General features: G+C 48.1%; 3 protein-coding genes across 5 annotated transcripts in view; 1 reads left to right on the forward strand and 2 right to left on the reverse strand.

Moving 5' to 3' along the window:
* The window catches only part of mst1 (macrophage stimulating 1), a 58,127-nt gene that overhangs the window by 6,994 nt on the left and 28,898 nt on the right, over positions 1–22,235 (reverse strand). The window contains exons 2-11 of one of the 2 annotated variants that reach the window (XM_060069721.1): positions 5,417–5,582; positions 4,620–4,764; positions 4,354–4,469; positions 3,699–3,813; positions 3,271–3,407; positions 2,684–2,804; positions 1,941–2,059; positions 1,425–1,596; positions 899–1,029; positions 532–634 (exon numbers count right to left, since the gene is read on the reverse strand). In XM_060069721.1, the coding sequence (XP_059925704.1) occupies positions 532–634; positions 899–1,029; positions 1,425–1,596; positions 1,941–2,059; positions 2,684–2,804; positions 3,271–3,407; positions 3,699–3,813; positions 4,354–4,469; positions 4,620–4,764; positions 5,417–5,471 (1,214 nt within the window). In that variant the 5' untranslated portion in view covers positions 5,472–5,582. Of the gene's footprint in view, positions 1–531; positions 635–898; positions 1,030–1,424; positions 1,597–1,940; positions 2,060–2,683; positions 2,805–3,270; positions 3,408–3,698; positions 3,814–4,353; positions 4,470–4,619; positions 4,765–5,416; positions 5,694–22,235 lie in introns of those variants that run through there. The other variant, XM_060069720.1, reaches the window with a different exon arrangement.
* Positions 5,866–8,548, forward strand: abhd14b (abhydrolase domain containing 14B). 2 transcript variants are annotated; one of them, XM_060069724.1, is made up of 5 exons: positions 5,866–6,079; positions 6,482–6,696; positions 7,185–7,426; positions 7,516–7,697; positions 8,322–8,548. In XM_060069724.1, the coding sequence occupies exons 2-4, from the start codon at positions 6,483–6,485 to the stop codon at positions 7,693–7,695; spliced, it is 636 nt and encodes a 211-aa protein (XP_059925707.1). In that variant the 5' UTR covers positions 5,866–6,079; position 6,482; the 3' UTR covers positions 7,696–7,697; positions 8,322–8,548. The 2 variants fall into 2 exon arrangements, with proteins under 2 accessions (XP_059925707.1, XP_059925706.1); XM_060069723.1 differs by lacking the exon at positions 8,322–8,548 and having other exon boundaries at positions 7,516–8,265.
* cacna2d2a (calcium channel, voltage-dependent, alpha 2/delta subunit 2a) overlaps positions 8,204–22,235 on the reverse strand; it is a 51,439-nt gene continuing 37,407 nt past the window's right edge. Inside the window, exons 6-22 of the mRNA XM_060069938.1 lie at positions 20,688–20,798; positions 19,963–20,198; positions 18,985–19,082; positions 18,329–18,419; positions 18,138–18,200; positions 17,625–17,728; positions 17,144–17,242; positions 16,825–16,913; positions 16,685–16,732; positions 16,308–16,379; positions 16,043–16,195; positions 15,200–15,252; positions 15,036–15,091; positions 14,510–14,633; positions 13,810–13,919; positions 13,511–13,587; positions 8,204–12,896 (exon numbers count right to left, since the gene is read on the reverse strand). Of these exons, the coding sequence (XP_059925921.1) occupies positions 12,774–12,896; positions 13,511–13,587; positions 13,810–13,919; positions 14,510–14,633; positions 15,036–15,091; positions 15,200–15,252; positions 16,043–16,195; positions 16,308–16,379; positions 16,685–16,732; positions 16,825–16,913; positions 17,144–17,242; positions 17,625–17,728; positions 18,138–18,200; positions 18,329–18,419; positions 18,985–19,082; positions 19,963–20,198; positions 20,688–20,798 (1,707 nt within the window). The 3' untranslated portion in view covers positions 8,204–12,773. The remainder of the gene's footprint in view (positions 12,897–13,510; positions 13,588–13,809; positions 13,920–14,509; positions 14,634–15,035; positions 15,092–15,199; positions 15,253–16,042; positions 16,196–16,307; positions 16,380–16,684; positions 16,733–16,824; positions 16,914–17,143; positions 17,243–17,624; positions 17,729–18,137; positions 18,201–18,328; positions 18,420–18,984; positions 19,083–19,962; positions 20,199–20,687; positions 20,799–22,235) is intronic.

Below are 22,235 nucleotides of genomic sequence, written 5' to 3' on the forward strand. Positions count from 1 at the left end.
GCCAAGTTAAAAAATGCATTGTAGAAAGGGCAATGTATTTAAGATTTAGCAGAAAGCTAAAGCAAACATAAACGTCTTCAGTCTTGTTTCAAAAGTGGCCAGAGTTGGGGCACGTCCTAAATGTGATCACGTCTCTAGTTTATGGCGATAAACCCTATCCCCCAGGCTACACCTGGCGTGTAACGAGCGAGCCATAAGTAGTTTTTATAGTCGTGTATGTACTTTATGTGGAATCATATATGAATTATATGAACCAGCACTACTGTGATTCACAACTAGAAAGCTATTTGACGAGGGGAATGAAGGACTTCCCCAACGGTCGTTTTTTGGTTGAATGTTATTAAAGTTCATATTTCTTCAATGGCTCGTCGTTAAAGTAACATTGACAACCTCCACATTTAATGTAACTAAATATTTCCACATGGTTCCCGTCCACCAATGAGGTCAATCCTCGGGTCCATTTCTAATAGCACAGCATTATGTGGTTATATTTAATTCAGAATGTGTTGATGGATTATAGTTAATGTTTACTTTGTTTGATGGGGTGTGTTGACGTTCCAGTTCTGACAAGTTATTCCCTTGCGTGTCTTGCGCACCATGCCTTTGTAGTTCTTCCCGTTTTCGTGGTAGCAATCTGAACATGGATAAATTGAACACATACCTTTTGATTATTTGCAGCCATTTCTGAATAAAAGCATGCTGAATCACTGGGATGCTCCTCTTTCAAACATCCATAAAATCATTTACATTACTTAAACTTCATAGAACTTCAAATCATTTACAGACATTTAAGTAACAGTTTCAGATTTCACAACTTGAACAATCGAAAAAATAAAGTCAACCGTGCCACTATATAGTTTGTGTAATGCACATTGTGGACCAGCAGGGGGCACTGCACCTTCAGCTTCGATGTCGTCTGCGCAGCGTTTGATCTGTAAGCAAAGCGCGGTCCTCATCTCAGGCACAGATGTGAAGCACCAGGGAGCCTCCGATCCATCTGGGTTCCTACAGTAGTTCTCCTCCAGGCCCCTGGACGACACAACGTTTCTCTGCATGAGCCACACAAGCTATAAACACGCTCTTCATTGGTTCTTCGATAGTGTGTGAGTGGGTATCGTAATCATGAATCAAGTTGAGCCAATCAAGGCTGAACAATGAGTTCTTCAATGATTTCTGAGTCAATGATGGGGGGGGTAATTGTTTGCCATGTGAAGTGTTTAAAACCTAAGAGGCGTTGTTGAGTAAAAGATTAACACTCACACACATAATCACACACACACACATCCAAACATACAAATGCACATAAACGCGAACACACTCACCTACCCAACCACCTGCCGGCAGGCATACACGCATACACAAACACACACACACACACTCACTTACACACACACACAGACACACAAATGTACAGATCCACTCACTTGCATTCGTATGTGTTGGGGTAGAAGGGGTGTTCGTGGGGGTACTGTGCGTCCCAGCGCTGGCAGGGGATCCCAGAGGTGGTCTCGTTGATGCGGCCGCGGTAGTCCTCGCCCCGGCTGCGGAAGCAGTTGGTGGTGTAGCTGGAGCGATGACGCTTCTTAGGGGCCACGGCTGGCGGGGCCAAACCATAACGAGAGGAGAAAGGGTTTGGGTTTAAAATCTATGAGTGGTGTCTGATTTGTGTTTCTGAAGCCAAACCTGTTGTTCAGTCAATCTACTATATAGTCAATATATAAATATATATATACTTACATACAGGTGAATGTGTGTGTGTCTGTGTGTGTGCGCGTGTGTGTGTGTGCGTGGGCGTGCGTGCGTGCTTGTGTGTCTGTGTGTGTGTGTGTGTAAGTGTACGTGTGCGCGTGCGTGCGTGTGTACGTGTGTTTGCATGTTTGTGTGCGCGTGTGTGTGCGCGTGTGTGTGCGTGTGTGTGTGTGGGTGGGCGGGCTTCTTACTGCACTTGCTGATCTCACAGCTCTCTCTCTCCACCTGCTGGTCCGTGGTGTAGCACCAGGGGACGGGCGAGGCGTCCGGGTTCCGGCAGTAGTTGTCATCCAGGCTCTTGTCCGGGTACCTGAACCAACAAAGCCACGTGTGGATGGCTGCCCACTGAACCCCAGCTGATCATACAGATCTCCCCTCGTACAGGGGCTTTATGGTCAAGAAGAACGACTCTGAGCACAAGGTTTGAAAATGGACCTGTACACTGATTATAGAGCATGTTTTACAATAAAAACATACATTAAAGGGCCCACATTATACCACCAGGTATGAGTGTGATTAGCCATTTCGAGCCGTTTTGAAAATCGGCCTCTTCTGACACATCACCTGGTGGTGTGATATGGGACCTTTAAACATTGTTAGACATTAAAAATCTGTTTAAATCTGACACGGGTCTAATGCTGGTTTCCGTTTCCGTGGGCACCCGGTGGGGATGTGTTAGAGGAGGTGGGGATGTGTTAGAGGAGGTGGGGATGTGTTTGGGGATGTGTTCGAGGAGGTGGGGATGTGTTCGAGGAGGTGGGGATGTGTTAGAGGAGGTGGGGATGTGTTAGAGGAGGTGGGGATGTGTTCGAGGAGGTGGGGATGTGTTAGAGGAGGTGGGGATGTGTTCGAGGAGGTGGGGATGTGTTCGAGGAGGTGGGGATGTGTTCGAGGAGGTGGGGATGTGTTCGAGGAGGTGGGGTGGGGGACCTACTTCTCTGGCTGGTAGATGTGCTGCTGGGGGTACTGCTGGTCCCATCTCTGGCACTCTCTGCCGCTCACAGTGTGGTCCACCTGACCTCTGTAGTCCTCGCCGTTACACGTGATACACACCTCTGTGGACACACCCACCACAACACACACTGTTGATACACACCTCTGTGGACACACCCACCACTACACACACTGTTGATACACACCTCTGTGGACACACCCACCACATCACACTCCTGATACACATTTCTGCGAACAAACCCACCCGCAACCACAACACAGGCCGTCTTTACAGTGGGGAGACAGCCTCACGTTATACATGATACAGACTGAAGGCTCAGTTATGGTTCCACGTCGACGCAACGCAATGACTACGCGGACGCTTCGACGCAGTCGTGGACCTGTTTCGGTTCTGCGTCGGGTTTTAGTGAGTGGACCAATCACAGCCCTTACTGCTACAATTGGGAGGCGCACGTCAGGCCCTTGCGGGGGACGTAAGGAGGGTCCGCAAGGACGTAATGGATCCGTAGACCCTCTTGCGTTGCGCCGATCTGGAACCATAACTAAGCCTTAAGGGACGGCTTGTACCGTCTTTGCAGTGGGGGATATGGCAGCTCTCGTAGCGGCGCTCCGGGTCTGTGGTGTAGCACCAGGGGCCGATGCGGTCCCCGTCCGGGTTCCTGCAGTAGTTGAGCTCCAGGCCGTTGTCCCCGGTAGGAGTCCACCTGCAGGACCGGGGGAGAAGCCATGAGGGACCACACTGTAGTGCCGGGCATCGGGGGGAGAGAAAAGAAGGAGGGAAGGAAGGAAGGATAGATCGAAAGGGCGCAAGAAAGACAGAATGAGAGAGAGAAAGAAAGACAGAATAAATGAATGAAAGACAGAAAGTAAGAGAGAAAGTAAGAAATAAAGGTAGAAAGAATAAATGAAGGAATGAAAGACAAGAGACATAAATAAAGAAAAAAGGAAAGAATGAAGGAAAGAAATCCTGAATGGACAAGAGAAAGAAATCGGACCTGTGATCATGGGGGAACTTTGACCACCACTGTTGACAAGTGTGTCCACTTCTTGTTGTGAACACCTTCCCCCTGTAGTCTTCACCTTTTCCCACAATGCACTTCCTCACATAGACTGAAATAAAACAGTAAAAAGAGACAAACAACACAGACAACATCTGATATTAAACACACTACAACCACATGAACCTTAACGACATTGACGTCTACAGGCATCCTCACAGGCGGTTCTGAGGCATCACAGGCGGTCCTAACCCTAAATGTTGAGTCCACATCAACGCTCTTTGCAATCAAGAAACATCTAACAATATTTTGCTGTAGTTTAATCAATATGGCAATTAAAAATAACTAGCTGGAAGAAATATGAATAGGACAAATTCAGGTCCCTAATCAAGTTTGGTGGTAGGTCTTTCCAAACATTTGTACTTTCTTTGACAAAGTCAGGTCAATAGTTGCAATGTTCTTTGCTTGAGGGTGTACCCTATAGCTGCGGTGGTATTTTAAACTTCGTTCTAACCTGTTGATACAGATGGATAAACATTGGCAGACACTTCGCATGGTTCTTTAAAGCACCAGCCTTGACCCCCTAGACTATAGTCTAGAACCGCCACTGAAAGGCATGACACCTTATGTAACCATCGTGACACAATCTTACCCTTTTTCTCATAAAGGTCGCAGTTTACATTTCTCTTCACCTCCGCATTGCTGCCATCGCCCACCCATTGCAAGTGTTTGCAGGTAATGGAAGGTCGCGTCTCATAATTGAAGGCTCTGGAGGGAAAGGTGTTTTTCGGTTATCCATTTTTACATACATGAATATTGTACGTTGTTATTATGCATTTTAATAAACACCAGAGCATGTGAAAATCATATGTGTTTGTGTTTGTGAGAGTGCGTGCGTGGTTTGTGTGCGCGTGTCACCTGCAGTCGAGCGATAGGGAGCATCGCGTAGCACAGTCCTCCAGGGGGAGACCTTCTGTTATGAGCGCCAGCGCTGAGTTCCATGGCGTGGGCACCAGCTCCCTGCCCTCCGAGCGCTGGAAGTCATTCAGTGGACTGCGATACACTATAGGAAAACATGAATCATGTTTCTATAATCAATCAATGCTTATCAATGCTATTGTATAGCATTTGTGTGTAAGCCCGTGGACGCTGGCACATAGAAAACCACGTGTTGGCAGAAGTCCTGCACACATAACCTTTAGACCAAGAGATGACTAACTAATGGAAGAAAACTTTGTGACACATTGCAATGACACACTGTCTTTTCTGGCCACATAATAATAGCCCTGATATTACTATTGTTATAAGGCGTCTGTGAAACGTGGGCTATAGGCCTATTATGTTAGACGACATAGGCCTACAATCAATTATACAATTGTGACTCTTCTCTTAATGTTTCTATTTGAATTGGGTTACAGATAATTAACCTGATATTACTATTATTACAGTTAGTCTGTTAATAGGCCATATTGACGTCGCACAATTGAGTTTTCTATAATTCTACTTTTCAATATGTAGGACTTTTAATAAAAGACAATCACTGGGACGTTGACCATCAATCGAGTTTAAAGTATAGGCCTACTGTATAACTTGAGTTATTAAATCGATACGTGGGCGGCTGCTTCAGCATATTCCAAGCGTTATGTCATGATTATTAAAATGTTGGATTCTTATGACGTTTTATAACATCTTCACGTTGAATAAGCCTTTCTTACCTGTAGACATTCCGCAGCAGACGGTCAGGAGCAGAGGGAATAACAACAGTATCATGGTGGCCTTTGTCGTGTGTGTTACGCGTTGATACTATCGAGGAACGGCAGGTCGAACAGTAGTGTTACTTTTAGATTTAAATTCGTACCTATACCTATTGGTCCGTTATGATTAAGTCAACATTCCCGTTCATAACCGAAGCATCCGAAAATCATAAAACACCTCAAGTTTCTGAAAGACACGAGGAGCGCAGCTATGGAAGACATAAAATATTGACTTCGATGCAACCTCCCATACGCAAACATTGAAAGCCTGATCAAACAGAGGCCCTTACCCCCACAAACACAACCAATCAATAACATAATCAATCATTAATTATGACTAGAGAACCGGGAAATTGCGGGACGCAATGTCAGGAGAGTGTTCACATTTTATTTGGACGGCCAAAGTTATTCCTGGCAGAAATAAGCACCGTTATAATCCACGGGCATTTCGAGAGCAGTTCCAGGGAGCGCCGCCAGAGGTCAGTATAAGCACCGGAAGAGAAAACTTTTATATGGTTTTCCGGGACAAAAAATAGTCAACCAAGCAGCGAAAGCCAAAGCAGTCCAGAATACTCAGCAGTGTCAACACTCGTGGTTCATTTGAGGTTGCTGAAAACATTTGAGGTAAGGGACATCTTTAATTGCACATTTACTTAGGATTGCGCAAATCTGTAAATCCACTGTTGCAGAATATCAATTTACGTTTAATGTGGACTTTGAACAGACATTATTTCATCACAACTAGTCTACCAACACAACTGCAAATGGTGACACTTGAGTCACACCCGTTTGTTTGCATATATCAGATGGTAATGGCATTGTCCAAATGTCCATGTTTTAACGTCAATAATGACGTCTTTATGTCTTTAAGTTAACCCATTGTAAGGAAATGTATTCACATAATGTTACTTTAACGTACGATTGTGTTTCAATTATTGTAGTGAGCAGATTACAATCAATAGTAAGTTATAGTAAGCTATGCCGAGATAGGATCCTATCCAACATGTCCATTGTCGTTCCGTGCAGGATGTCTGCTGTTAAAATGACCGAGGGAAGTGTGCATGTGGAGTACTGCACGAGCCCCTTGTTTTATAGACAGAGCGAGCCCGCCAGCGGGGAGGCCAGGCTGTGCGTCCTTCTCCTGCATGGCATTCGCTTCACGTCAGAGAACTGGCTCAACATCGGTACTCTGGAGACGCTCGCCAAAGCAGGCTGCCGAGCTGTAGCTATCGACCTACCGGGTAATTCCTCTGGGTAATGCCCTGGCTGCCACATCCAGAACAGCAGTAGGGGTTGGCCTGAAATGAGCAGGGACTGTGATCGGGTCTTTCACAGTCCCATCTCAGCCCTTTGAGGTCATTAAGTAGATGTAAAGTGCGTTATAAATAAAATTTATTATTATTATTATTATTATTATTATTATCTCGGTCACTTCAGTCACTTTTTATTTAATTTGTGTAGTAACCCTGGTCGTTAAAGGGGTACCAGAATACCCGTTGGGTAGGCTTGTAAGCTGTTCTATCCAGTATACATCTCAGTGGACACTCCCACTTGTGATGTCGCTTTAGTCACAGGTGAGGGCAGATCTTCCAACGGCTATAACAGATAATCAAACTGGCCCCTGGTGGTAAAATAGTAGCCCTTTAATGAGGTTGATTCTCAACATGCTTCCCAGGCCCACGTTATACACCTGACCAGCCCTTTACCTCTTGTCCCTTCACTGGTCCAGGCTTCGGTCAGTCCAAGTCAGCCACGGGCCCTGCAGCCGTGGGGGAGTTGGCCCCTGGCGGGTTCCTGAAGCAGGTGTGTGAGAAGCTGGGGCTGCACTCGGTGGTGGTGATAAGCCCCTCCCTCAGCGGAATGTACTCCCTGCCCTTCGTCATGGGACACCAGCCCGCCATCCGAGCCTACATCCCCGTGGCTCCCATATGCACCGACAAGTTCAGTGCAGAGCAGTACCGCGCTGTACAGGTAGGGGGTGTACATACACGTCCTGCTTTGTTTTGGTTCTCTTTTGGGGGTGAATCTGAGGCTTTCCCCTCCCTCCCCTGAACCAACAGATTCCAACTTTGATCGTTTACGGCGACAAAGACGAACAACTTGGAGAACTGTCTCTCGGCAACCTCAGCCAACTGGCCAATCACAAAGTGGTGGTGATGAAAGGGGCGGGGCATCCGTGCTATCTGGATGACCCAGACACTTGGCACAAGGCAGTGGTAGAGTTCCTCCATACCCTGTGAAGGTGGGTCCAGTGTTGACTTCACACCATGCCAGCACTTAAACACCAGAATAGGTCTTCATTACTAGAAGTGCACTTTACTCATTGTTTTCACAGCAAAATAGTGTGTAATATCGAAATCTGTGGAGTGCTCAATGTTTGCTTTAAGTGAAGGATTTTAACAAACGTTAACTGTAGGCCATAATCGAGAGGCCATAAAATCCATGCTCTGGTCTTCTGTCGTCTTGAACTCCTGGTTAAACATTTGTGCAAGTTCTGTATTTCCTTCGACTTGAGTAAATTGTGATTTCCTGAAGGCAGTATTTCAATTCAATAGATTGCTTGGGTTGGACGATTCTCTTATTTCATGATAATTGTTAAGGATTCTCTAATGATGCATCCCAGTGATTTAGATACAAATAAACGGTCAAAATTGCAATGAATTTCACAAATGACAACCAGATTGTACCACACTTACTTTGTGGACCATACTTGTACTTTTACACAATAGAAAAGACCACACAGCCAAATGAAGTGAAAAATATGAACATTATTTAATAACTGATTCTCTGTAATAAACAATTTGAAAATATTTTACAAGGAGTCACAGACACAATATTTTTACAAATTTTGCCCTCTTTTTTTAAGCTTCATCTGTACAAAAGAATGGAGCGACACGGACCAATGTCCAAACCAAAAGGAGCTCAATTTTCTGCACTCTCTCAAACACACACACACACACACACACACACACACACACACACACACACACACACACACACACACACACACACAAACACAAACACAAACACACACAGACGCTCATACTCACGCAAATAAGAAATTAACCAAAATAAAAAATACTTTACTCCAGATCTCGAACTTACCAGCGGTGCTGTATTCCTATTTTTTTCCACTTATTAAATCAACTGTTTTGAGTCGTTGTTTTTTCAGTTGTAACTGTTTTTTTTTCACACATTTGTCAAACATGGTCACATAGCACCAGACTACAGACTACAGAATAACACACACACACACACACACATACGTGTCTTTCCCAGCGAGACGCGCCTACACATACACAGCGAGGACAGAGAGGGGCTGTGTGAGGCTACATGGGGACCCCCCCCCCCCACACCTTGTGGGAGGGGGGTCGGGCCGGGGGGCGGGGCCTGGGGCAAACCCCTCCCTCTCGTCTCAAAGGTATTCCATTTTGATGTTATTCTTTTATTTATATATATATTTTTTGTCATTTTTGGCTAAAGTAAATGTCTGAAAACCCCCAATGGAAAGCAAACCCGTGCTCCTCTACGGAACACTTGGTTGTCTCCCCATTTTGGATACACACACACACATAGACATCACTGTGTTTCTGACCGCCTCAGCTGTCTGAATACAGTCCCACGCGACTCTGTGAAGACCCCCTCCCTGTGCCTGTCGCACACACTTTGGTGGAGGACCAGGGAAACTGATGCTGGGGGCTTCAACCACCCCCAGCATGGACACGGCCCACTGTATGTTGGCTTTGCTTTGTGTGTGTGTGTGTGTGTGTGTGTGTGTGTGTGTGTGTGTGTGTGTGTGTGTGTGTGTGTGTGTGTGTGTGTGTGTGTGTGTGTGTGTGTGTGTGTGTGTGTGTGTGTGTGTGTGTGTGTGTGTGTGTGTACGCACACTGCCAGTGTGTCGGTGCATATGAGAAGATAGGTCTCAGACACCCGTCAGTGAGAGAGTGTGTGTAGGGAGCTGGGACATGAGAAGAAGGGTTCTGCAGGAAAGCGTAGCAGTCATTTACAGACAGGAGGTTGGGGACCTGCGGACAGAGTCGATGGCACAGGAGCGGAGACAAACAGAATGCCGGGTTAGAATGCAACGGTACTGCGCTAGGCTAGGTTAAATACTTGGCCCACACTAAAAACACTGAAGGAGCCAATCGCAGGTGCAATTCTGAAATGCCAATTCGATTAAGGGAGCACTGTGTAAGATTCTCAAGTGTTATGATTGACGGAGCACTGTGTACGAGTCAAGTGTTACGCCTTTTAGCTGTTTGCAAGGTTTAAAAAATGCACCCAATTTTATCAATTTACCTTCCCAGCATGTGTATTATATGAAACACTGTTTATCCCACAATATTCATTTTCATGAGTGTCAGGTCATGGAGCAGGATAAACAGTTTATTTGTCATTATCGTTGTCCAATTCCTTTATAATTGTATCCTGCCATGTGAAACACCAAATACTACACATTGCCCCTTTAAGCGTTAGTCAAAAATGAGATCAATTGTGTAGCAAGCCAAAAACTGCAGTTGCTATGCCGGCATGTTTGTCTTAATACATAGTCTTCTAATACTCTGTACAGTAAGTAAGGTTAAGATTGTAGTGTGACATTACCCACCTAAAAACATAATACAGTAAGCTTGGGTGGGCCCAAAGGTCCGGAGACTTCAGCGACAGGAAAGCCTCCCCCAATTGCAGGCGGCAGTCAGTCAAACAAGCGTTACTTAAGAATTTATCATTCCAAGACACGGTTCAATACAAAAGTAGAGCTCACGATACTTCATTCCAGAACACCACGACACCCAGCAGGGACGGGACTGTTTCAACAGAGTCTGTTTGCACGTGCCCAGCCGACCAATGAGACGGACGGACGCGAGGCAGAGCTTGTGCGTGTGAAGGAAAAAAACAAAAAACGAAATAACAAAAAGTGAAACAAGAGCCCCATATGAGATAACACTAAGGCATTTATAGAGGCTGTGTAACTACGTTGCCTTCCGAACAGAAAACACACACCACATGACCAACATTCGTTCGCAAACCTCTTGCACTGCCTCCCTCCGAATGGCTTTGAAGCAAAACGTACCTTCAAAGACTGATTTTTCCCCCTCCCTTTTTTTTAACGACTCTTAATATTTTATAACACTTTGTTCGTCGCAAGAATCAAATGAGAGAACAGCTACGGTATCACAACGCCTGCCACGCAATCGCCTCGATATGACCCATTTAAAACACGGCCCCTTTGAGGGTTAAAACGCAAACCGACATAATACGTCCACACACAAACACATACGCACAAGTCAGGCGTAAACGCAAGTATAGCAGTCAAGTGGCCCTACATAACGCTCTCCCACCACTATATATATATATATATATATATATATATATATATCGAAAACTCATTGCACTGTACATGGCCATCGTAAAGGAACGGTTATAGTAACTCTAGTTCAATGGCAGTCGGACAGCTGTGGAGAGGGGGGTGAACACACAGCCGACGACTGCATCGAACCCTGTTATAAAGCTGTCTCTATAGCGGTACGCTAGGCTCCGTTAGCGGGTAGCATCATCCGGAGCAGGGAGAGCAGGCTGCTTCATAGAGGTACCATGCGGTGGGGTTAGCGTAAGCAGAGCCAACCGGGGCCTTTTCCGTGAAACGTCTAGTGCTTCAAGGCACTATGAAACAAGAGAGAGAGAGAGGGAGACTGAGAGGCTGCTGAATACGGGCGTCTCCGCAACCTCTCAGCTGAAGTGCTGATCCAATGACATGTAACAGACAACCACCCATGACTACCGTAACCACGTGATCACCATAATGAGCCGCCTCTTTCGGCACTTTGAGTGTGAGACGTTTTTTCGACGAAAGCCCCCCAGCCCTGGACTTCCAGCAGCGGCGGCAGCAGCAGATGCTCCAGATGGGGGGGGGGGGGGGTTTGGCTGGATAGGACTGCATCAGCCAAAGGTAATAAGTCCAGCCTGGCCGTGGGACCTTGGGGGCTCCACCACCACTAGAGGTGCGCGATGCGTTACAGAAGTAAAGCACATTGTTTGACGGTAGTGCGGGGGGGGGCGTCCGCGTCGGGATTGGCAGAAGGTGAGCTTGCACACTAGAGCACATGATAGAGATATAGAGATATATAGAACTATATAGAACTGGACATCAGCCGACCGGAGGTCGGAGTTTGTTCATCGATCGTTAAAGGAGCACATCAAACATCAGCACGGACGATGGGCGGGTTCCACTGCGCGGGGAACAGAGGCCGCTTCTATTGGTCGCAGTCGCCTAACAAACTCGCTATTCTTCACAAGTGTATGAGCCGGATAGTAAGAATAAAAAAAAGGTTACCATCAAATGATCCCTATCTAAATGGACGCCGGCCTCTCCGTGGAGCCGGGAACGCCTGGTGTTCAAAAGTTATCCGGGATTCCCATCCCGTGCATCCCCATGGTTACCCTAACGCTAAATCCAAAGTCTCCTCCTCCACCCCCTCGCTAATTTGGCTAGAAAACATAAGAACACATGAACGTCTATCTCAATTTGGCAAGAAGTAGATACAGTGCATACATTAATTCATGTCTCTAAGTAAAACAAACTCTGTTTTTTCCAAAGGAGAACTTAACTGCTGGGAATATAGTTTTGCACTGGAGCAGGTGAGACGAGCCCTGGTTTCATCCCAGCCCCCCACCCCCCCTCCGGACCAGAGTTTTATTTTATGATGGCTTCGCTGTCTGACTAATCCACGGCCCCTCATAGGAGGCAAATGACTGAGTGTTGAAACTCAGGGGCTAGGGCGAGAGAGGCAGAGAGACAGAGAGAGAGAGAGAGGGATACACACGCCACCTGTGTGATTAACAGCGGATGAACAGAGTTTAACACTGGTTCCATCCAGTGGTGGGAGGGTCTGCAGGGAGCAGGGGGGCGGGCGGGGCGGGGGGGGGTCCTCTTGGCATGGGTCCAGCTCGATAATGGTGTCGCTTCTGGGTGGATTTCGTTTTTTGGATTCCTTTTTTTCTTTGTGTTGTTCCCTCTGTCGTCGCCCTGACAACGATGGTCCAGGTGAGGTGAGGGGAGGATGGGTGGTGGTGGTGGTGGTGGTGGGGGGGGGGGGCTGGACCGGGCTGAAGAAGCAGAGCAAAGTCCAGCAGTTCATCACGTGAAGCTACAACACGACGGGAAGCAAAGCCGGGTGGAGCACCAGGACACCAAGACCCCCCACCAGGGCGCCTGCACGGGGGGCGGGAGGGCCGTTGTGACTAGAGGGGGTAAAGAGGCTCAGGGGGGGGGGAGCAAGGGCGGGGTTCTGAGAGGGGGGGGGGGGGGGGGGTGGTGGAGTTAGAGAAGAGCAAGGAGAGCGCTGGGGCTGGCCAGCTGGGAGAGTAGCAGCAGCTGAATGGCCAGGAGGGTGATGAGGGAGGGGCCGAACGAGTGGCCCCGCCCACAGTCCGATGTGTTCTCCTGCAAGGCCAAACGCACACGTCAAATATTGATCCCCGGTCCTCGCTCTATGTTGGTGTTTACCACAACAGACTGCCGTTTATACCAGTGCATTATTTTCAGATAACGGCTAGAATCTCTTCACCGGTACTAAGCTAGCAAGCAAAAACATTTGTTTGACTCATAATATACTAGCAGTTGACCAGATGGCAACAAACTAAATACAATAAAAATAAGTTTATCTTCAAAAGTTATGCGCTGCATCTTCACATCTGCTGGTCCAATCACATGGTGATGCTAGCTGACAAACAAATGTGATATTCCTGCATGTAGTCACTAGATATTTTATATACAAAGTATATATTTTCAGCAAATATCCTAGTGACAACGAGACGGAGCGAAGAGCATTTTTGTACACATATTTGCCCTATTTATTCAGTTTGGGATGTCTAAGGTAGTTTATAAAGTAGTCTGGCTGACAGGACTCAGATAGGACGTTCAGAAAGCTATTTGATCGGACTACTGGACCTACATACAGGACATACTAACTACAACTACTACTTTAGTATTTGAGTTGATGCTACGTGAACGTTAGCCTGGGGTCTCTGCAGTGTGTGACTATGAACAGGGCTTACAGATTGGTTGTTGTCGAAGCACATGGACGGGCCTTTCCTGTAGCGAGCCACCTCATCACACGGATTAAGGTCCTTGTCTGTGACAAAACGGTTAAGGGAAGCCACCGATTGCTTGGGTCACACATCGTCATACTCAAAGGCCAAGACCGCTGTCTATGAAACCGTCGTTCATACCATGAATAGGAAATACCCTCAGAGTATAAATCTGTACAACACAAAAGAAAAAGACAGACTATTGAGTGTTGGTAGCAGCAGTAGTTGAAGTGTTCTAGGTATAAAACAGACAAGCCAAAGGATACACTCCTCCTCCTCCTGGGACAGCTTGTCGATCTCACAGCCGTTGCAGGGCATCTTCTCCGCCACCACAAACAGCAGGTTGGTGTTGTTGATCTTCTTGGCGTGGATCAGCCTGCAGGAAGACAGTCTGTCAACATCCCCCTCAATGATCCTCCCCACCTCATACTCCCTCCCCTCACTCTCCCTACCGCCTCAGACTCTCCCTCTCAACTCTCCCCCCTCAAACTCCCTCCCCTCACACTTTCGCCTCCCTCAAACTCCCTCAGCTGACTCTCTCCCCCGTGATACTCCCTCCCACCACTCTCTCCCCTGACACTCGATCACCCCTCGCACTGCTCCCCTTCAAACTCCCTCCCCCTCACCTTCCTGACACTCACTCCCCCATCACTTACCCCCCTTACGCTCCCTCCCATCACACTCGCTCCCCTCTCCAACTCCTTCCCCTTCACACTCACTCCCCCATCACACTCACCCTGTCTCACACACTCATTGGCTAATGGATGCCGGGCTAGCTGGCCGGCTAGGCTTATAAGGCTCATTTAGCCGACGACGTGACCGCTTCAATTAACTCTGATGAGATTCCATCTCACTCATTACCGTGTGAGAGTGCTATCAATCTAGCGTGCTAACTGTAGCTGTTTTTGCGCTATGTTTACAGTGTGTTTGGATCAGTGAATTTGCACGGTGTGTGTGTGTACAGACCTTGAACAGTTGCCACAGTCTTGCAGCATGTTGAATGTGCTGTTCAGGTTGGTGAAGTAGTACTGTGTCTGGATCATTACACAGCCCCTCTCTCTGGAATCCATTCCCTCTGCCAGCACCTCGTCTGCAGCACGCACCCGCACACACACACACACACACACACACACACACACACACACACACACACACACACACACACACACACACACACACACACACACACACACACACAATGAATACACACATTAGACCAAGACATTAGGCTTCACTTTTGGCAGGTTTGTAGGTCTTATTCAATTGATTTACATGTTGTATGTTCATCAACACAATATATAAATACCGTCAGGTCTCAAAATATATTTGATATGTTCCATCGTTTATTTTACAGTTCCAACTGATATTCCAATCACAATAATATTACGCAAATACCAGAGTCTAACATGATCTGGACGGGTAACTATGTGCACCTGCACCAACAACACCTGTACCAGTCCAATACTTGAGTAAATAGGAGATGCCCCTTCACCTGTGATGAACCAACTCTGGTACGCCATGCCAGCGATGACCTGCTGGAACAAGGACCTGGAGAGGAGGACAAGGTTCACACACATGGCTGGTGTTGGGCCACGTACGGCCTGTATCACAACGCACGACAGCTCTGAGCAGTTTGCAGTCTTTCTGCCCACTTACCACGTCGCTGCAGACGTCCACCAGGCCATGTTCAGAAAGTCTGCGATGGTGGGCTGCAGGCACACAGTAACAGTACATCACATGGTTTAGATCACAGGGAGTCTTGTTGTTTATTTTGCCATATGTCTGCATAAAGACATGCATATCTGTACATACTGTACTCTCCTGAGGGCAAGCCAAGGGAAGCCATGTCAAACTACTGGCCGTGGGAGTATCGTGTAGTGGTGAATACATGTGTCATGTAATGTGATTTCCGGTTGTCTCTCTTTTGAGCCCAAGGGACGCAACATTGATGGCTCAATATCACTCACTATCTTTATGTGATCAATCTCTTATAATCAAAACAATTCTTGCTTAAATATAAAATGATAGACGGAAGGTTCCAGTCCCCGAATCTGATTGGTTCATACGCTATTGTATAACACTCTATAAACACACACCTTTGACCGCATAAAAGAAATCATTTTTTTTATGCCACACTGATTTTTATGAATGTGCCGCCAATCTCAAAGCCTGATTACCCTGTATGCTAGCCTGGGTTGCTTGGCAACCAGCCTGCTATCCTGAGGAATTAAATTGCCCGGCAGAAGATTGATGATTCATTTTCAATTAATGATCGCATTTTATGTTGCCTCCTGATGTCTTTTCGGTTCACACTTACTGGGATGTCTATGGTAACCGTTTTATCCAAAGCACTGAGCCGCCTGAGGCTGTGATTTACCCATGGCCTCTCGCCGCTCATTGCTTGAAGATAAAAAAGACATCTGAGAATCATTGGGTTCAACATCACCCCCCCCCCCCCCCCCCCCCCAGTCCAGTGTTGTCGTGTTCTGATGACCTCACCACAAAGGCACCCCTGGGTGCTGCCCCGTGGCTGTTGGTGGGGATGGGCTCGCACACCGACTGGTAGTCGTAGGACTGCTTGCGGTTGTAGAAGGAGCTGTTGTAGAGCGCGTACATCAGGTAGGGCTCCACCTCGCTGAAGAACATGCCCACCTGAGGAGGAGGAGGAGGGAGAAGGGGGCACATGACAAAGCCTGGCTCAGCCTCAGAGGTGGGGAGAGGTCGGACGAGACCCAACACAAGACACAACAAGATCCAAGCTCACCTTGTTCCAGTCCTCCTTCTGATTGGACATGATGAGGAACCCACCGTCGTCTAGGAGGTAACAGAGGAGGTCCTGTGTGTGGAAGCACAACCCAAGGTTATTTTGTTTCCCTTTAAAGAGCTGAGCCAAATAAAGCGCAAAGTCTGCTTTATTGTCAATTCCAATAAATGTACAAAACAAATGGAAGAATCGAAATTTTGTTTGTCACTGACCCACGGTGCATTAAGTATAAAAGGATCAAATTAGGTAAAATGAACTAAAATAAGCAATATTTACAATAAATAAATCCTAAATAGTGCAAAACTATCGAAGCGGGAGTGTTTTAAAACGTGGGGTGAAAGCGGGGACGATGCAGAGACGTTGACAAACTGACTCACTTCGCTGTTGGCCTCGCAGTCCATTTCACAGGCGCTGTGGGGTCCGCACTGCACCGGGGAGAGCAGACGTTACCATCATAAACAGAAGGAAACGTTACAGGCAGTCACCCAGCAGGGTGGGTCGCCGGGCTTTAGCTCACCGCGTTGGAGCCCTGGCGGTCCGTGTGGTTGCTAGCCAGAATCTTAAACTTGTCTGTCCACGCCTCGAGGTCCAGCTTCACTCCGACCACTGTTATGTCGCGACCATGTTGGACACGCCAGGCACAGAGAGGCACACAGAAGCCGCCATGTGACAACAAAATACATGGGGAGGGAGGGAGGGAGGGAGGGAGGGAGGGAGGGAGGGGGAAAGCAGTAGAAAAGAGCAGTCAATCACAGAGGCAGTTTTTCCGGGCCTGGCTGTGAGGGGGGTCGGCTTAAAAGGAGACCACCCGCCGGGGTTGTGTGATGGCTAACAACCTGCAGGTTTGATGGTCTTCCCGCCCACACTGATCTCCACCGCCGTGCTCACCAGCACCCCTATGGTGTCGTTCTCCGGGTTGAGGAGGTCGTCTCTCACTGCCGGGTGGGAACGCACAGCGAGGGGTCACGCCAGGGTGCTCAGCAGATACAACCACCACCACCACGGTCATAATAATAACACATAAGGACATAATGGTCCCGACACAGTGAGGAGAGGATGAAGGAGGATGAGGAGGGAAGGAGTTGGCGATGAAGGAGATGTGGATCGAGGTCCGTTTTTTATTTGTGCAGACCTTCATCACGATTACAGTCAAAAAAGGGCTTTCCAGGCCACATCTATGAGAGCTCCCTAATAGTAGCCCTCCAAAGGAACGACCTTATTATACGAGCGAGGGATGCATGCGGCCGGGGATGACGTGATGATGGTGGAGAAGAAGGACTAGAAGAAGGAGACAAGCCCCGGTGGGCTGTAACGCACCTGTTCGATAAGGCGCTCTGAAGATGTAGCCCTTGTTGTCCAGGCTGCGGCGGTAGTAGCTGGCGTTGAAGGGTTCGGGGTCTTCCTCCCACGACTCGGCCGCTCTGAGGAAGAGGTGGAGGAAGAGGGTTAGGACGACCACCCACTGACTGCACGCTCAGGGTCAAACTATCAAAGCAACAACGGAAACTTAAGTGCCCTCCGTCAAGACTTGAGAGCAGGGCTGATCTGGCTTTTGCCGTCATTGTCCCCAAACTGTGGAACGAACTCCCTCTTCATGTCAGGCTCGCCTTGAGTGCCCAACTTCATATCCCTTCTAAACACTCCTTTCTATTCTCTTGTGTTTGACGCCATGTACGTTTTATTATTGTCTAGTGTGTCCTTTTTTTTGTGCTTTTAGTTGGTTTTATTTTATTTGTTTGTTTTATAACTAGATAGTGGAATTGTACAGCACTTTGGTCAACCGTTGTTGCTTTATAACGGGCTCTATAATAAACTTGAACTTGAACTTACTTGTTGGGAAACACTCTGGTGATGCCTCCGTCAGTCGCCGCAAACACTGCCAAGAAGCCGTACCTGCAGACCACCACAGAGTCAGGGTCAGGGTCAGGGTCAGGGTCAGGGTCAGGGTCAGGGGGGGAGGGGGCACAGAGAGGGACATGCGGAGAGAGCGGACAACTCGCATGCTACTGCATGCTCCTTACGTGTTCAAGTCTTTGTTCTTCCACACTTTGTCCACCAGCTGTCCAATGATGCCAGTGTCAAGGATCAGGTTATGAAGCAGCAGATTGTCACCTGAAACCCAGAAATATACAGACATTAATGTTGTATAGAGACACACACCCACTTATGATAAGCATCGGATTACTTTTTTTCTTTATGGGATTTTGTCACGCTGAGATCAGTCCGACTGTTTACTGGTATAAAAAGTAACTTCCTAATTTCCTGAAAAATATATAATTTATTCCCCAAATTACATTCCGATCACGTTTAATGTTGATTGCTAATGATATGCACTCAACAGCTGGAGCTTCCTCTATGCACTCATACTACTGCTAATCAAATAGTGAAGGAATACCGGGCCCTCCTACGTCCTCCTAACATCCTGTTTCCTCAGGAAACACATCGGATCCCAGACGCAAGAACACCAACCGCGTTTGGTATCTACACACTTAGAGGCGGAGAGGAGAGGAAGGGAGTTGTGCGGTCTGAATATTCTATAAGTGTGTGTCTGGGTGGGGAGCAGGTTGGGGAAACATTCTGTCTGTATAATGAAGGTGGATGATCGGGCCCCCGGGGCCCCTAGATCTCTGCAGAGGCCATCCAAACAGAACATAAGTGCAGGGGGAGTGGGGCTTACATTGTTTGGAGTCTGGCGTCACCTTCTCCATGAGCGCGATGAAGTTGAACAGGAACTCGGTGTTGTTGCTGGCCAGCTCCAGCTCGTTGCAGTATTCCCTAGGGGGGGGGGAATGGAGGACTGCATTATTGCCTGTCCGCTGTTGGCCTACGACCGGTCACTGGGCATGGCCACTGCTTCCCTTTGTCTATTCATGGCTTACACAGAGGATTCAAATGAGCAGTCCACACACTCACTTATGTATGGAACATGCAAGGCTTATTCTGACACATTGAAATAAATATGAGTTGTGACACACACACACAATGGGTTTCTCTTTAACACAAAGACAGCAGCTTGAGAGCACAAATGGGTTTGGTAACCTAATATTGAGGGCAGTGATGATTTTGTAAATCTTTATGGTTTCACTTCAGTTAAATATTAGCTTTATTGGTTTTCAGGAAGGGAATGTACGATGGCGCAGGCAGGGGTGAACACATGAATCCAACCATGGCAGCATGCAGATTTGTGCCGTTAGGGGGAGCAGGAGAAACTAGGATGGATCCTAAACGTATTAGTATTTGAAATGAATGGAAGGAGACACTAAACCAGACGTCTCTGAATTTGATCCGTTTTGTCAAATGTATCAATGCAGTAAATAAACACCAATGAAATGAACGTGAGATCTTGCCCACAATAATAATAGGCAATACACACAAAACAGCCGCACACAAAAACACAATAAACACCACAAAACGAAAAGGTGCATTCTGCAGGGAGTACAGTAAACAGCTAGGATGTGGGGCTTGTGGACACAAACAACAACAACAACAACAACAACAACAACATAACAATAACAACTAACACAAAAACCACAGCAAACACAACTCATTTTTTTGCAAGAGACGGGACCACACAGCGGGCGAGCGAGAGAGATGGCCGTTGATAGGAGAAAGAGAGAGAGAGAGCGTAACACAGCAAGCAGTCACACAGGGCTACCTGGGAGCTATGAACACATGTCCCTCGGACTCAAAACTGTTTGGCAGCAGTGATTCAAAATCTGCAACAGAAAGGGGGAGGTTAGCGGGGAGGAGCTGTGGGCGGCGGGGAGGGGAGGGGAGGGGGGCGTTGTCGGGGTAACAGCAGCTGTTCTTCAGGAGGGTGCAGGGGGGAGTTAACCATAGCAGCGTTGGTGGTGGAGGTGGTGGTGGTGGAGGTGGAGGGCTGGGTGAAGGGGATCATGAACACCAGTGTTGGCCAATAGGATGCCTCCAATGGAACCAGGACGTTTCGAGGAGCGTCTTTTCTTTGGGGTCTTTTGGTTCTGGGAGGGGGGGGGCGTTCTGGTACGGAGGTCCGAGAACTGACTTGCCCGCGTTGGTTATAACCAGGGGTGAAGGGAGTTCTGGGACCCGGCGCCGCACACAGAGGGCGCCAGGGCAGGCAGCGATATGGCGATGGGAGGGTGGGGGGGGGGGGGGGGGGGGGGGGGGGGGGGGGGATGGAGGCGGTCATCCCTCAGACAGGCAGGGGGAGCGGGCGCGCCGGTGGGGACGCCTAATCCGCGGAGGTGCATTGCATTGTGAAGGGCATGTCGTTAGGGGCAACTCAACTTTAGATTCAAACACCCCCAAAAAAAACAAATAGAAAATAAAAGAGAGGGGGAAAGGTCATCGCCTTAGTCCCGACGGCTGTGGTGTGGATCCGGCGGGGGACCTGTGAACCGTGTGCTTGGAGAGGATGCGCACACGAAGGGGTGGCTGAGAGCTAAGATGGCGTGCCCAGGTAGTGCTGCGCCCACAGTGCCGGGTCACCAGGGGGTCCCCCCGGTGTGTCTGAGGGCGGAGCGGGAGGGGGTGAGGCGGAGGATGGAGACAGGGGGGTACAGTGGGAAGAGGAGACACACGAGTTGGGGGGCCTTGCGTACGCCAAGTGGAGTGGGGGGGGGGGAGTGGGGGGGGGGGAGACCTCGGCAGACCGCTCTGCTACTCTAACACAGGATGGATGGTAGAGAGACAGAGAGAGAGAGAGAGAGAGAGAGAGAGAGAGAGAGAGAGAGAGACAGAGACAGAGAGAGAGAGAGAGAGACAGAGACAGAGACAGAGACAGAGACAGAGAGAGAGAGAGAGAGAGAGAGAGAGAGAGACAGAGAGAGAGAGAGAGAGAGACAGAGAGAGACAGAGAGAGAGAGAGAGAGAGAGAGAGAGAGAGAGAGAGAGAGAGAGAGAGAGAGAGAGAGAGAGAGAGACAGAGAGACAGAGAGACAGAGAGAGAGACAGAGAGAGAGAGAGAGAGAGAGAGACAGAGACAGAGACAGAGACAGAGACAGAGACAGAGACAGAGAGAGAGAGAGACAGAGAGAGAGAGAGAGAGAGAGAGATGGCCGTGGTGAAATACAACCTGTGTGTGCTGTTTACATGTGTAATCTGTTTTTTAAGAGATCTTCGATGCTACTAAAAAGCATTATGGCTTCTCTATGTGTAGTTAAATGTGGTTGTGTTTGGTAACGCACTGACAAGACTAAGCCGATGTTCATAAGTGTATAGAAGGATTGTTCAAAGGCTATAATAAGTGATGAATTACTTTGATGCATGAAGAGAGAGAGAAAGAGAGAGAAAGAGACAGAGAGACAGTCAGAGAGAGAGCAAATGAGCAGAGTCGTATATACCAAGCGTTTAGCATGTGTAAATATACCCGTGTGTATATACACACATACACGCACACAACAGAAACCAGAACAAATCGATTTCATAGAGAGCCAGAGTATCTGTCTCCCTTGGGAGCAGCAGGTGCATTCTGGGTGCTTCTGTAGCAGTGTGGAGACTCAGGAGTGAGGGTGGGGGTGGGGGGGGGGGGGATGCTGGAGCCTCCGGGGGAGATATGGATATTCTGAGCAGCAGCAGAGGGTGTGACTGGCTGAGGCCACAGCAGAGGTCAGGGAGGAGGAGGAGGAGAGAAGGGGACGTGAGGAGAAGAGAGGAGGAGGAGGAGGACATGACAGGAGGAGGAAGAGGAAGTGGAGAGAGGAGGAGCCGGGATGTGTTTCTGGGTGTGGAAACACTATCGGATGGTTGTAGAGGAAGAAAGGACCGGGAAGAGGAGGGAGGAGGAGGAGGAGGAGAGGAGATAAGGGGAGGAAGAGAGGACAAGGAAGAGGAGAGAGGAAGAGGAGAATATGGGAAGAGAAAGAGGAGAGAAGAGGAGGAAGAGTGGACGAGGAAGAGGAGAGAGGAGGAGGAGAGAGAAGTAGAAGAGAGGAAGGAGAGGAAGAA

This window comes from Gadus macrocephalus, chromosome 13, assembly GCF_031168955.1.
Source record: "Gadus macrocephalus chromosome 13, ASM3116895v1".
In the NCBI taxonomy this organism is placed as follows: Eukaryota; Metazoa; Chordata; class Actinopteri; order Gadiformes; family Gadidae; genus Gadus; species Gadus macrocephalus.